The 14,013-nt window shown below is 50.2% G+C and overlaps 1 protein-coding gene across 11 annotated transcripts in view; it reads left to right on the top strand.

Annotated features, from left to right (window-relative positions):
- SSBP3 (single stranded DNA binding protein 3) overlaps positions 1-14,013 on the top strand; it is a 182,282-nt gene that overhangs the window by 89,251 nt on the left and 79,018 nt on the right. For 5 of the 11 annotated variants that reach the window (XM_064372384.1, XM_064372387.1, XM_021667734.2 and 2 more), the window contains exon 5: positions 1,906-2,043. The exons of 5 other annotated variants lie outside the window; for them this stretch is intronic. In XM_064372384.1, the coding sequence (XP_064228454.1) occupies positions 1,906-2,043 (138 nt within the window). Of the gene's footprint in view, positions 1-1,905; positions 2,044-3,823; positions 3,919-14,013 lie in introns of those variants that run through there. One more of the 11 variants, XM_064372391.1, reaches the window with a different exon arrangement.

Genomic DNA, 14,013 nt, shown 5'->3' with positions numbered 1-14,013 from the left:
GAGGAAGACACTCTTTTTTTGCTAGTTCCCTGTCTGCCTCCACCACCACCACTCAGTCGGACAGTCTCTGAGGCAGAGCCTTCCTCTGCTCCTTCTGGGTCAGTCTTTTCCACCTCCAGATAGGTGGGAATTCAGCTGTCATTGGAGTTCAGGCTTTTGCAATCCAAGGCTGAGCTTTGCCCCCAAGCATTGGTATCCACCCACACTTCTGCTGGCCTTCTCCCGGCCCTTCACTTGCCTGAAGGCAGATAGCATGGTGAGGTGAGGCCAAGAGCAGTCCTTGCCTGCCTGTTGGGACAGGGTCTGATGAGCAGGCCGGGACAGGAGGCTGGAGCAGCACCTCCTCCCAGGAAGATGAGGAGCATCCTGCCCTGCTGGAGGAACTGGTTTCCAGGGCCCGACTCCTAGCCCCACCTGCTGGAGGGGTCTTGGGATTTGAGGGGCCTGGGAGCAGAGATCTTGCCTCTGTTTGCTGGAGTAGTTTACTTTTCTTCCCACTTATGGCAAAAGTATCTGTTATCTTGTGCATCTTCTGACCTTTACAACACTAATTAAGCCCTGGAGGCAGGTTTTTGGGCTTAAATTTTTTTCTTTCCCAACTGAAGAGTAGTCAAATGCTCTGGGAGCTTCGTTGACTTGCTTAGGGCTGTCCATTGGTTCTTTGAGCTGGGAAGTGGGAGGTTGAAGGGGCGAGTACCTCTCCTCACCCCAGGAGGGTCCAGATAACTCAAAAAGATATTTCTGCCTTGTCTTTGTTCTGGAAGTTTGGAGTCTCCTCCTGAGTTCCCTTGAAAATCATAGGTCAGGGTTCAGTGAACAGACCCGTGGAGTACAAGTCATTATTTGTCAGTATTGTCCTGGGACAATTATGGCTTTTTATTCCCAGCCCCCTAGTAAGTGCCTGGAGCAGTTTGAGGGCAGCCAGTGACTGTATGGGTTCCTGCTTTTTGTTGGGTGCTGTGTTGGGACTTTCAAGGGCCACCTGGTACTTGAGGCATAAGTGGATGGTTGGTTTTGCATGAAACTGGGTTGGTTGATGGAGGTGTGAGGGGTAGGGAGATGGGTGAGTTGTTACTTGGAGAAGAGAGTGTGGGTATTCCTTTTTTTTTTCCTTTTCTTTTCTTTTGTCCTTCTTGGAGGGGAGGGTCTTGCTTCCTGTGTCTCTTTAGCATAATGTACAGCCCATGTTCCTGCTTAACTGGCCATTTTCACATGGTATTTGATAGGTGCCATCTTGAATTTATGTGGCCAGGTGCCTTATTAGGTTGGCAGTGAGAATGAGCTACATCCTAGATCCTAGAGGGGATTGCCTCTTGGCCCAGGGGCAGAAGCGTAGTGGTGGGGACACATCAGAGAAGGCTGGCTGTTGTCTGTGCTGGTGGCTGTTGTCCGAGGCTGTTCACCTCTCATACATCTCAACCCACTGAAGCCTCTGCTCCCCTCACCCCATGCCACAGAACTTCACCAGCAATGCTGCAGTGGACCTCGGAGGCCACAGATCCACAGGTGTCTTTAGTCCTTGTCAGCCCTGTTTACTGCCTGATTCTGTGTCTTCCTTTCTCCTGCCTGATCAGCCTGTCCCAGCAGCCAGGAAGGGATAAGAGAAATCATGGAGATTTGTGAGAAACCAGATCCTTCTTGTACAGTGGTGTCAGAAATGGGACCATGGAAAGGCCAGAACCAGGGCCACCACCTGTCCCTCCCGCTTCCTGCCTGCAGCCTTTGGTGTCTGGGAGACCTACTCATTTTCCAGTCCTGAAGCTTTGGAAGGGCAGGGCTGAGCAGTGTGCCTCCTATTTTCTAGCCCCTCTTCCAACCAGCTTTCAGTTTTTATCTCTAAGCAGTCAAGCGGTGCTCCAAACGTCATGCTTCTACTCATGCTCACTGAACCTCCTTACTTTGTAGGCCAGTGGGCTCAGACCCCACCTCCTTCTCAGTGGGGGACATTCTGTCCGCTTTGAGCCTCGTGGACTTCAGCTCCCTTTTCCTCATCCTGCTCTTGATTTCCAGAATAGCACGTGGAAGACACTCCAGTATGTTTGGGTGAGTAATGCTAGTTGGGTGTCCTTGGAGGGCTTACCATCTGCAAGTCGGTGAGCTGAAGCTGTGCCTTTGCACGTGCAGTCTTCATTTGATTTGCACAACTCTAGGTTTAATATCAATCCCCCAGTTTTCCATGGAGAAAGCTGAAGCTCAGTCAGGTTAAGGCCTTCCCAGGCCTCTGGCCTGAGAGTTGCCTTACTTGTTTGTGCAGATTCACCTGGAAGAGCCATTGTAGCATTTGTGGAATATTGAGGTGATGCAGTGAGAGCTTTGAGGATGGTAGCAGGGTGTGGTAAAAGGAGCCCTGGGGTAGAAGCTAGGGATGGGTATCACCCAGCCACTTGACTTCAGGCAGGTGATGGCCTCACTCAAATCCACAGTTTCTTCATCCAGAAACTGAGAGCACTGAGATGAATACTCATCCAGAAACTGAGGATACCAAGATGAATACAGCCTGCTGCCGGAATTCTCTCTGAAAAGCAAATCTGGCCATGCTGCACCAGTGCCTGCAGTCTTGAGGACTTTCTCCTGTTCTTCAGGATGAAGCCCCAGCTCCCTAGCTGGGCCTTCAAGGCCCTGTGGGTCAGCACCTTTGCCACAGCATCCCCTGCCTCTCCAGCATGAACAGAAGGGCTTCTTGGGAGTTCGTGGCTCTACCACGTTCCCTTAGGCCACTGTGCCTTTGCACATGCAGTTTCTTCTGCCTGGAATGCCCCTTGCTGCCTTTGCTTGCTAGGGGGCAAACTTCCCCTTGGCAACTGAGTTCCAGGTTATTTTCACAGCAAAGCTTTCCTGCCTCCCAAAGTAGAATAAATTGCATTTTTTTTTGTACTCCTATTCATTCATTCCACAAAGTCATTGGTGGAATGCCTGCTGTATGCTAGGCACTGTTCTAGTTGCTGCAGTTTCCCAGACAGCCTCAGAAGCTTCCATCTGTGGATTGGAGCTATCTGCCCTTCTTCTCCTTCCCCTGGTTTCCTTCAAGTCAAGGCCTGTGCCTCTGTGTCTGCCCCCGGTTCCTGGCACCTGGATGACGTTCAGCATCTACTTCCTGACTGCCTGCCCACCTCTCAGGACTCTGGCATTAACTTAAAACCTTTTTGGTATAACCTGTCTTTGGCTTCTTTGAAGCCAGATCTCTTCCCTCTGTGGTCTATTTCTTTTTTTTTTGAAAAAGAAAGGCCAGTGTCAGTATTTCTCATCTCCGAAACTGGCTTTCCTTTCACTTTCAGTCAGTGCTTTTCAGCCCCTGGAAATCACTGGCATTTGACTCTTCCCTGGGAGACTGGAAGCCTTTAGAGGGCAGGGAGGCCTCTGATTCACCTCTGAAGTCTTGCTCCCTCTCCAGCCTGGCATGAAGCAGGTACCTGTGGCAGGAATGGATGTGAATGGATGGCAAGCTGCCTCCTGTTGGTGCATTTCAGAGGGGTCTGGGCACCGAGGAAGTCTACCTTCTGTCAAATCCTGAAAAAATGTGAAGTCTGTCTAGACAGTGAGTTTGAAACCAGTCTCTCCAGCACTAGTCTTTGTGGTTGCCTCATTCCTCAGACGCCTCCCAGGCTACCTGCGTCCTTCAAAGAGAACGGACCAACAAAAGAACAATACATATTTTCTGGAAATACCATGTCTTAGCTGCTCTTTTTTTTTTTTTTTTTTTTAAATACACCTAATAAATTGCAGAACCTGCTTCTGGTCAGTTTTCCTGGAGGTGGTCATTGTCCCTTTGGAAGGCTGGCGCCAGCCTGGAAAGTCAATCATTAATAGATTCAGGGCGGGTCTGTGTGGTACAAGCAGGAACACAGAAAGTTGGCTTGTGTGGAGATAGGAGACGCTGTGAACCTTCCCACCTGTGGGGCTGAAAGTGACACTGAGTGGGTAAGGCTGAGTCCTGGGGCTCCTACTGCTTCTGTATTTGGAAGCTTACCCCGTAGCGGGCTTTCTCCTTCCCTTCTCCCAGTACAGGCACATGTCTTGTGGACCCGCATCGTGCCAGGTATAGATCTGGATGGGAGTTGCAGAACAGGTCACGGTCTCATTCCCAGAGGAGCTTTCCATTTAATGGTGAGGGTTGGGAGAAGGTGACTGTCACTGTGCAGGGGACATGGGCCCTAGCTCTTAAGGCTATCTGGCTCATCATTTAGAAGTTGTTTGAGAAGGATGTCAGCTCATCGCTGAGCCTCAGTTTTCTCATCTATAGGCTGGGGATGAGGAAGTCCTCATTCCTCTAGGTGGTTAGAAAAATTAGAAAGAATTTTAATTTATGTAGAATTTTAATTCATGTAGAAGCACCTGCAGGTGCCCAGTGCTCAGGGCTGGTTGGTTCTTTACCCTTCTGCTCTGTTGAGCATGGTCTGCTGCAGCCGGTGTGTCATGGAGAGTCTAGATCGCTAAGGATTCAGCCAAAGAGACACACTGTTTCCAAGCCTCAGTTTACTCCTCCATAGAAGGGGAATTCTCACTCACTGGGTTGCTGAGGGGATAGATGAAATTATAGCAGGGAAAGGTGCCTGGCACATCCTGGGTCAGGACGACCTCTTCCCTCCTGTCACCCTCTCACTAAGTTTTAAGGATATTGTAACTGGCATAGGTAAGGCTGGTACAGTGGTAGAATGGTCTAGAATATCTTTGCAGTGGGAGGAGGGGGAAGATTCCCAGCTTGGGGGTAGGGGATGTGGAGAGGCTTTTGAGAAGTGGTGCCACTTCCTGCATCTGAAGGGGACCTGGGAGAGAAGGCTGCGGACACATTCCTCTCCTGGCAGCCCTCTTCCTTCCAGCCTGTGCTTCCAGCTCCTCCACCAGGAGGTGAGACTCGACAGAGAGCTGCTTGGAAAGCTTTATCCTTCCCCAGCCCCCTAAACTCTGGGGTGTGAAGATGAACTGGTGTAACTATAGCTTGGTGTTTTGGTGTCTGTGAGGAAAGCAGAATTGGCTCAAGCTGCTTTCTCAGTTAAGGAGATTTAAGAAGAAAAAAAATTTAATCCTACCCTGGTGATCAATCTGACACCTTCCCTTTGAGCCCCAGATGGCTGGTTGGGGTAGAAAGTTGGCCACTGCTGCAGTTAGGGAACGGAATGGTATAGCTGTCTCTCTCTATTGAAAATTATGGCTCTCTGTATGCACATGCACATTACATATATAAAACCTGTCTGCCTGGTTTGGTTTTTTGGAGGGTATTGAAATACTTCCAGAAAGTTCCTGTTGGTTAAATGTCAACCTTGGAGGTGTCCTGTGAACACTGCCTGGAACCGTGTTCATTTGCCTTGGTTCAAAGTCTTCCCTCACCTTTCTTCACCATCCCAGGCCTGGAGATGAGGTCGATGGCTCAGAGAGAGGATGGAGACAGGACCTCGCTGCCTTCCCTCCTTGAGTACGACACCCCATCTCTTGTAGACAACTTGAGACACATTTTGGAAAGTGAAAGGAAAACATTCACTATTATCCTAGCAAGACTTCTAGACTTGGACAAAGGCTGCCCAGGCCTACACATTTTTTTGTGGTTTGATGCTTTTTCGTTTGATAAACATGTTTATCAAATTAGGATGCTGCCTTTTTTTTTTTTTTTTTTTTTTTGAGACAGAGTCTCACTCTATCACCCAAGCTGCAGTGCAGTAGCACAACCTCTGATCACTGCAACCTCTGCCTCTTGGGCTCACGCCATCCTCCCACCTTAGCCTCCCCAGTAGCTGGGACCACAAGTGCCTGCCACCACACCCAGTTCATTTTTGTGTTTTTTTTGTAGAGACAAGGTTTCGCTATGTTGCCCAGACTGGTCTCAAACTCCTGGGCTCAAGCGATCTGCCCGCTTCAGCCTCCAAAGTGCTGAGACTACAGGTTTGAGTCACCATGCTTGTCCGATGCATTTACGTTTGATAAACATGTTTATTATCATTTCAGTTTAATGGCCACGTAGATTTTATTGAATCATTCCCTTAATTGGCGATTCCTTCCTGTCCTCCACCTCCCCACTCTGCCATTGTACCTAACACTGCAGTGAACATCTTTGTCTGTCTTTGTGCATGATTTTTGTTGTGATCTAAATGTTGAGGTGGTTTGGGGGAGTGATTAAGTCATGAGGGCTCCATCCTCATGAATGGGGTGAGTGCCCTCCTAAAGGAGGCTGAAGGGGTGCTGTGTGAGGATACAGCAAGAATGTACCATTTTTGAAGCCGAGCTCAAGCCCTCACCAGACACCAAATTTGCTAGTGCCTTGATCTCAGACTTCCCAGCTCTGGAACTGTGAGCAATACATTTCTATTGTTTATAAATTACCCAGTCGAAAGTGTTTTCTTATAGCAGCAGGAACGGACGAAGACCATTTTTCTTAGAATAAATTCCCAGAAGTGAAATTACTAGGTCAGAAAATATAGACCCTCCTGCTAAGACCTTTGAATCCTTTGCCAAATTATTTTTGGGAGGGTTGTCTTGGCCAGGTGCAATGTCTCATGCCTGTAATCCCAGTACTTTGGGAGGCTGAGGCAGGAGGTTCCTTGAGACTAGGAGACTGAGACCAGCCTGGGCAACATGCCAAGATCCTTTCTCTACCAAAGGAAAAAAATTAGCTGGGCGTAGTAGTGTGAGCCTGTAGTCACAGCTACTCGGGAGGCAGAGGCAGGAGGATTGCTTGAGCCTGGGGGTTTGAGGCTACAGTAAGCCATGGTTGTGGAACTGCACTCCAGCCTGGGTGACAGAATAGACCCTGTCTCTAGAAAAATAAAAATAAAAGGCAAAGATCACATTACTGTACCCCAACCTGGGTAACAGAGCAAGACCCTTTTGTTTTGTTTTTTAAAGTTGTCTCAGTTTATACCGATGCTAGCAATAGATAAATGGGTACTCTGACTACTTTTTTACTTGTACTGGAGGTTATTAAACATTGAGGAATCTCTTGTTGCTTGCTCTAGATGAAAAATGTTGTAACTCTGACTTTTCTACTTTCTGTACTAAACACCAAGTCCAACTGCTATATGCCTCGTCTAGTACCAAGTGGTGTGCAGTGAGTTCTTTCTTTTCCTTGACTGCCAGGGACTTGGAGCTATGTAAGAGAGAAGAGGGACAGGCGGCGGCTAGAAACAGAGGTAGACCAGGCATGGTTTTGTGCTGCTGTGTGCTGCAGGAGCTGAAGTCGCTCTCACAAGTTAAGGAGAGAGAGTTATGTGGCCCAGAGAGCCTTGACCTTGAGGAATGGGTACAGCCAGTGCTTGCTCTGTACAAGGAGGCTCCGGTAGTAGCCTTGATTCAACATTTTGTTCAGTAATGTTTATGGGGGCCTCCTGGGCACCGAGCTCAGTGGGGATAGGGAGATGGATAAGAGCCAGCAGTCTCTCCAGGCAGACAGAATCACACGCAGGGAATTTCTATATGCTGTGACAGATGGCTGGATAGGGTGCCATGGATGATCAGGGCCGAGTGACAAGCTCTGCCGTTCTTTTGTTCTTAGGATTTTCAGCTCCCTTCCCCCTTTCCTGCTTATCAAAGAAGGTTGGACAGGTCAACAAGTATCCCCTCCCTGTCCAGTGCCTGTACCCAGGTGACTTTGACTTCATACTGGGAGGGGACACTGGAAGCCTCATTCACCTCCTCTGCTGGGACACTGCCAGTTGACCGGGTGCTCACTGTCTAACTAGGCAGCTCCCTCTCCAGTTCTGGTGAGACCAGTTCCACAAAAAGAACAACTCTTTTCCTTAAGAGCCCTTTGAGGTCCCTTTTAGGCAGGATCTAAGGAAATATTTAAGTTCATAGAATCTTTGTCTAGGGAAGCAGTGTTCAAGGCATCAGACCCAACTTACTGCTCATCCATTTAACAGTCTATTTCACAAATCTTTTTAACGAAAGTGTCGAGGCCTTATTTTTGAGTGCCAGGTAGGGAGTCCCTGCTGTCCCCACCAATGTTGGTGAAACTGAAGTAGCAGGTATAGGCACTTCAGGCCACAGCCTCTGGTGACATGTGTGAATAGAAGGGTTGCTGTGCCCTTCTTCTGGATCTCACAGCTCTGTGAAGTGGGGTAGTCCTTTGTCCTTGTTGCTTCCCACTGTGGAGTTTGCGCCACATGGTAGGTCCTCAGAACTGCTTATTTGAATGTGTCGCTGCATGCACTTGGTTGGTGTGGCTTGTCAGTAGGGGGTCTTCCTCCCCCACCCCTGCCAGATAATCAGGTAATCCTTTCTCCCCTTGGAGACTAGGTGTAGGTTATGCCTTGGGCACTGGCCCCAACTCTGCCCCTTAGTAGCTGTTTGGCTAAGCCCCTCTCTGCTGGCTCCCATTTTCCATCTCAGCCACTCTGATACCTCTTAAATCTGAAAAGTGAAAATCCAACCAGGTACGGTGTCTCATGACTGTAATCCCAGCACTTTGGGAGGCTGAGGCGGGTGGATCACCTGATGTCAGGAGTTCGAGACCAGCCTGGCCAACGTGGTGAAACCCCATCTCTACTAAAAATACAAAAATTAGCCGGGTGTGGTGCCGGGCGCTTGTAATTCCAATCCCAACTACTTGGGAGGCTGAGGCAGAAGAATCGCTTGAACCTGGGAGGTGGAGGTTGTAGTGAGCTGAGATTGCGCCACTGCACTACAGCCTGGGCGACAGAGTAAGACTCCATCTCAAAAAAACGGTGAAAATCCTAGTCTCCTTCCTTACCAGGTGCCCTAATGTTTGAGAAAGCTTAGCCATCTTGACTCCAAGTAGCATCTGCTTACTAGCACTGCACGGGCAGCCTGTGGCTGCAGGTCAGAAACACTCCAGGCCTCCATGCTTTTGTGAGAGACCTTGGGCATTGACCCCAGAGTACTTGACTTTTGATGTCAGAAAGCACAGGCATAGCTACTCGGGAGGCTGAAGTGGGAAGATTGTTTGAGCCCAGGAGTTTGAACACAGCCTGGGCAACAGTGAAACCCCAGCTCTTTAAAAAGGAAAAAAATAGCTCAGGCACATAGCTTTGGTATGAGCCCCCTGGTTCCTGGCTGAGGAACAGGGAAGCCCTGAGACAGAAGAGAAAGCAGGACCCCCAGACTGTATCAGAAAGAAGGGTCCCAGCTGCCTTCCATTGTCTGGGGAGACAGAGGCTGCAGTCCCCTCCCCCAGGTTCTTCTTTTGAGAACAAACATATCAACAGGATTGATTACCCTGATTGGTCCCTGGGTAGTTGGCTGTGGCCTGCATCTGGAGCTGATTTCTCCACTGTTGTATACCCATTGTCTTGGATCTTTCACTTCTACAAATCAGAGGCCGGCTCTACCGCCCTAACCCTAGCACGACCCCAGATGCTTGTTTGTCAGTCGAATGAACACTTCCTGCTCAATGAAAAAAAAAAAAAAGCTCCAGGCACACGTGGGCAGGCTCAGGGCCACCTCCCCTGCTCTGATGCAGACAGGATGTTCCTTCCCATCCCAGCCCCTCCCGGCCTCCCGCCTGGGCCTGCCTTTCTGAAGTGGATTCAAAGTATAAGAGACATTTCCAGGAAGCTGGACCGATCAACCCCCACTGGAGTGGGAGCTCAGAGGGAAGAGACACCCAAGGGCTTCAGTGTGGTGCTGTGCCATGGGCTCTGCCTCCCAGGAGGGATTCGAGCTTGTGAGACCTGGTAGCCCCTTGACATAGCTGTGGTGGTCTGGTCTGAACACTGGACTAGGACTTGTAATATCAGAATGGGGCAGCCTTAAGGATATGGAGAGGGGCCATCTCTTTCCTTTGGGCCCATAGTAGAGGCTGTGAAGGAAGGAGTGAACAGGACATATTCTCTGGTCCTCCATGAAATCCTGCGTTTTTTTTTCTTTTCTTTTTTATACTTTGCAACTTTTTTTTTTTTTTTTTTTTTTGAGACAGAGTCCAGCTCTGTTGCCCAGGCTGGAGTGCAGTGGCATGATCTTGGCTTACTGCAACCTCTGTCTCCTGGGTTCAAGCAGTTCTTCTGCCTCAGCCTCTCAAGTAGCTGAGATTACAGGCACTTGCCACCACACCTGGCTAATTTTTTGTGTTTTTAATAGAGATGGGGTTTTGCCGTGTTGGCCAGACTGGTCTCAAACTCCTGACCCTGAGGTGATCCACCCACCTCAGCCTCCCCTCACACCTGTAATCCCAAAGTGCTGGGATTACAGATGTGAGCTAGGGTGCCCGGCCCTTTTTTTTTTTTTAAAGTGACAGTATCTTCCTGTCATCTGTCACCTAGGCTGGAGTGCAGTCGCACAGTCCATAGCTCACTGTAACCTCAAACTCCTGACCTCCACTGACCACCCCCGCCAACCTCCCAAAGCACTGGGATTACAGGCGTGAGCCGCTGTGCCTAGCCGCTGCATATTCTTTAGCACACATCCCCAGCTGCACCCTCCTTGCTAAAGGAAGCCGTCTCTGACCACTTGCCCCCAGCAAGACTTTCCTTTGAAATACTACAGAGCTCTGACCTGGTACTATGTGCTGGAGCCCCTTTTCTGTGGAGGCAAATCAGCCAGTGGATGCTGGAGAGAGGCAGAGTTGGGTTTAGGCTAAGATGGATCTGTCTGAGAGCCTCCCCAGCTGTGGGTGCACAGGGCAGGAGCGCTGGCTGCTGTAGATGTCAAGGAGTCCCTGGAATTGTGGCCCTGGGGAACAACACAGAGCTTGCTTTGGGTAGAGTCATACAAGGACTATTTCTACATGCCACCTTCTTGCTTTTTTTTTGAGACGGAGTTTCGCTCTTGTTACTCAGGCTGGATTGCAATGGCGCGATCTTGGCTCACTGCAACCTCCGCCTCCTGGGTTCAGGCAATTCTCCTGCCTCAGCCTCCTGAGTAGCTGGGATTACAGGCACACGCCACTGTGCCCAGCTAATTTTTTGTATTTTTAGTACAGACGGGGTTTCACCATGTTGACCAGGATGGTCTAGATCTCTTGACCTCGTGATCCACCCGCCTCAGCCTCCCAAAGTGCTGGGATTACAGGCGTGAGCCACCGTGTCCAGCCCCTTGCTTTTTTATAGTGATGATGATTTGGCTTGTTCTCCAGCCAGAAACCTTAGAAGTTGGAGCCTCTGACTCGGAACAGGGGCAGGTTGGGACAGGAGGGCTGCTGCTCAGTGTGGTCAGGCTGCCCTCTAGAGCCTGCCACCCAGCTGAGTGACAGTGGTGATGCTGTGGCCGTGTCTTACCCTTGTGGGCTGTGGGGCTAGCTCATGTGTTCCCAACGGGACCCATGAGGCAGGCGAGATTGCCTAGATTTTGACATTTTGTGGGTTAGGTCCTTTAATAGTAAACTATTAAAGGAGCCCTTTTACCTCCACTGTCCTTGATGAGCCTCACAACAGGTCCTGCAAGTCTGGCTGGGAGGGTGATTGTCTTCACTTTGCCTGGAAACTTTGCCCAGGGCCTGGTGGCCCACTAGGGCTTGGACCTGCTTTGACCTGACAGAACCCCTCAGTGCTGCCTCTCTCCTCCTTGGCTTCTGTTCCGAAGCAGGGAACACTCTGACTCAGCCCTTCCTATGGTGTTCTTAGGAGTTGGCACGTTAAGCCTGGGAGGACCCTTGTCTTCACTCTAGGCTGGTGGTGGATTTCCATCTTGAGCCTAGAGGCTGCCCAGCGCCAGACCTTAACTCTGCTGCCCCCTTCTGGGATGGCCGGTTTTCTCCCCATGACGTCCCCACCTTGTTTTCCCATCAAAGAATTGGCCCTGGTCAGCAGCGGAGGAAGAAGTCAGCCATCGATTAGGGTCGGTAAAATAGACCCAACCATGTGTGGTTTGGAAGATATCAAGCCACAGATTTCTTGTTGCCCAAGAGCCCTAGAGAGATTGCGGGTGGGGACCTGTGGTCCTTCCAGGTGACGTCAGCCCCCACGGAGACCCAGACCCGAAGGCAGGCGGGCAGGCGGGCAGGCGGGCAGGCAGGCGGGCGGGCGGGCGGGCGGGCGGGCTTGCGTGCTCTCCACTGCCAATCTGCGTGCTCCCGGTGAGTCAGCTCAGCTCCCTCCCCGAATAAAGTGGGGGTGGTTCTCCCCCCACCCTTGAAGGTGGTGTAGGTATTTCAGTTGTTTGAAAGACCAGCAAGTGGAAATACTGTACTTGAATCTGTAAAATAGTGGTGAGGGGAGGCCCCTCTTTTCCCAGCAATGGAAGTGCAACATTGGAACTCTCTAGGCCCACCCACCCAGCCCCACTTTTCCACTTAGCTCTTGCCCTGGTCTGGGCTGGTGCTTTGCAGATTGCATCAGGGAGCCACTTACCCCAATTAAAACTGTGAGGGTGGGGGAGGTAGGAAATGGGTTGGGGTGTGTTGGGAATGGTTTAGCTAATGCAGGGAGTGCTTTTTAAAAGACGGGTAGAAAACTTTCTTCTCTTTGTAGATCAATTAAAAACCCTTCTTAAAATTAACCCCTGGGAATTTAAAAAACCCTTCTTAAAATTAACCCCTGGGAAGGTGTGTACCTAGCTCTGCATTTCCCCCCAGCCCGCCCCAGCCATGCTCTCAATGCCTTTAGAAATTGCGATGAAAGGTGACCAGGTGTTTTTTAAAAGAGCTCTCCTCCAATGATAAATGCTAGGTAGTGACTGAGCCTGCGGCCCCCGGGGAGAGAGAAGAAAGCCTGGCTGAGAGTTGAAGAATCATCCCAGAGAGGGTGGGGAGGTTGGCTGCGCCTCCCGGAGGTCCACACGGCCTGTTGGCAGCAGCAGGCACTACGACGGGCATCTTGTCAGCCGGGCAGATGGTGTTCACCTGCTTGGGACACGCTCCCTGGTGCTGGGGCCCTTGGAGTTGCTGGGATAATAACAGACAGCTGCCAGCTCTGGACTGAGATCTGCAGGCATTCAAAGGCTTGGAAGTGCACAGGGAGAAGGAGCCTGCCCGGGCTTCCCTGCACGCTGTGTCTCGCCTTTTGTTTTGAGATTTGTGCTCCCCCACCCCTTCCCCGCACCAACATCGCATCAACATCCGAGCAACAAGAGCATTTTAATAGAGGACAGTTCTGTTTTGGAAACGACAAGAAAGCGCCTTGTCGAGTGTGACCTGGCCTCTCCTTTGTCCTGCCTTCCCCGGCTTTGTGTGCGCCTGCAATGGGTTTTGTTCCAAGGGGCAAAGGAGTTGGACATGGATTTGGTGTGTTCCTGGGGTTTTCTTTCTTTTCCCTTTTTTGGCAGCAGCTAAAGCTTTTGGTTATTTCTGAGTACAGGGCAATTGGGGAGTTAGGGATTTATCAGGACCACTCCAGGGTCTTTGAGTTACCGAGTGGTGTCAGGAGCAAGTGAGTGGCACAGAAGCCAACTTTCTGACGGCCTGGCGTTGTCTAAGCCCATTGACTGTGTGCAAAGGACAAATGATTTCTCACAGTGCAGTCTGCCTTGAATCCTAAGGGGAATGTTTCCCTAGATATCAGTCCAAAGCAAGGCTGGCTGTTTGAGAACCAGCTTCATTTCCCTTTGCTGCGCAGAGAAGGGATGCCGATGTTGTCTTGGTTATCCTGTTACTGCAGCTTGGCGAAGACTTCACTCGCCAGTGTCAACTTGGACTGGCTCAACTCAGCCTCATCAGCTCTCATTAGGCTACTTGGAAAACTTGGTGTGATTTGGGGGCGGCTCAGTTTGATGGGGTCTGATAGAAATTTATAACTTGCCTCAGGCCAGGGTTCATGCCTCACTCCTTCAGGCCAAGACCAGAGGGCAGGTTTGCCAAGCAAATGAGTGGTGTTAATAAGATGTGGGAAGCTTGCAAAACCTGCTTGATAATCTTAAACTGCCTGCAGTGAGTGTGTTCTGTTTGCTTACCCGCATGGGACACGCCAGTGACAAATGACCTGTGTTTAGTCACTAAAGCTGTATGCACATAAGCCCCAGTTCATCAGAAGAGCGTTAGGATTTTGTTGCAACGTTACGTTAGACCAGCTCTTCGTCTCCTATCCCTAATCATTCCAATCCAGTGAGATTTTTCCTTTGCAAGCCACCTGCAAAGATCGCCTTGTTCTTGGGTATTGTTTTTTTGTAGGGGAGATGGGAGTCACTGATTTGAATCTC

This window comes from Aotus nancymaae, unplaced genomic scaffold (assembly GCF_030222135.1).
Source record: "Aotus nancymaae isolate 86718 unplaced genomic scaffold, 86718_ANA_hifiasm-v0.15.2.pri h1tg000007l, whole genome shotgun sequence".
NCBI lineage: Eukaryota > Metazoa > Chordata > Mammalia > Primates > Aotidae > Aotus > Aotus nancymaae.
The sequence above is the reverse complement of the archived record's forward strand: the minus strand, read 5'-3'. Positions and strand labels throughout refer to the sequence as shown.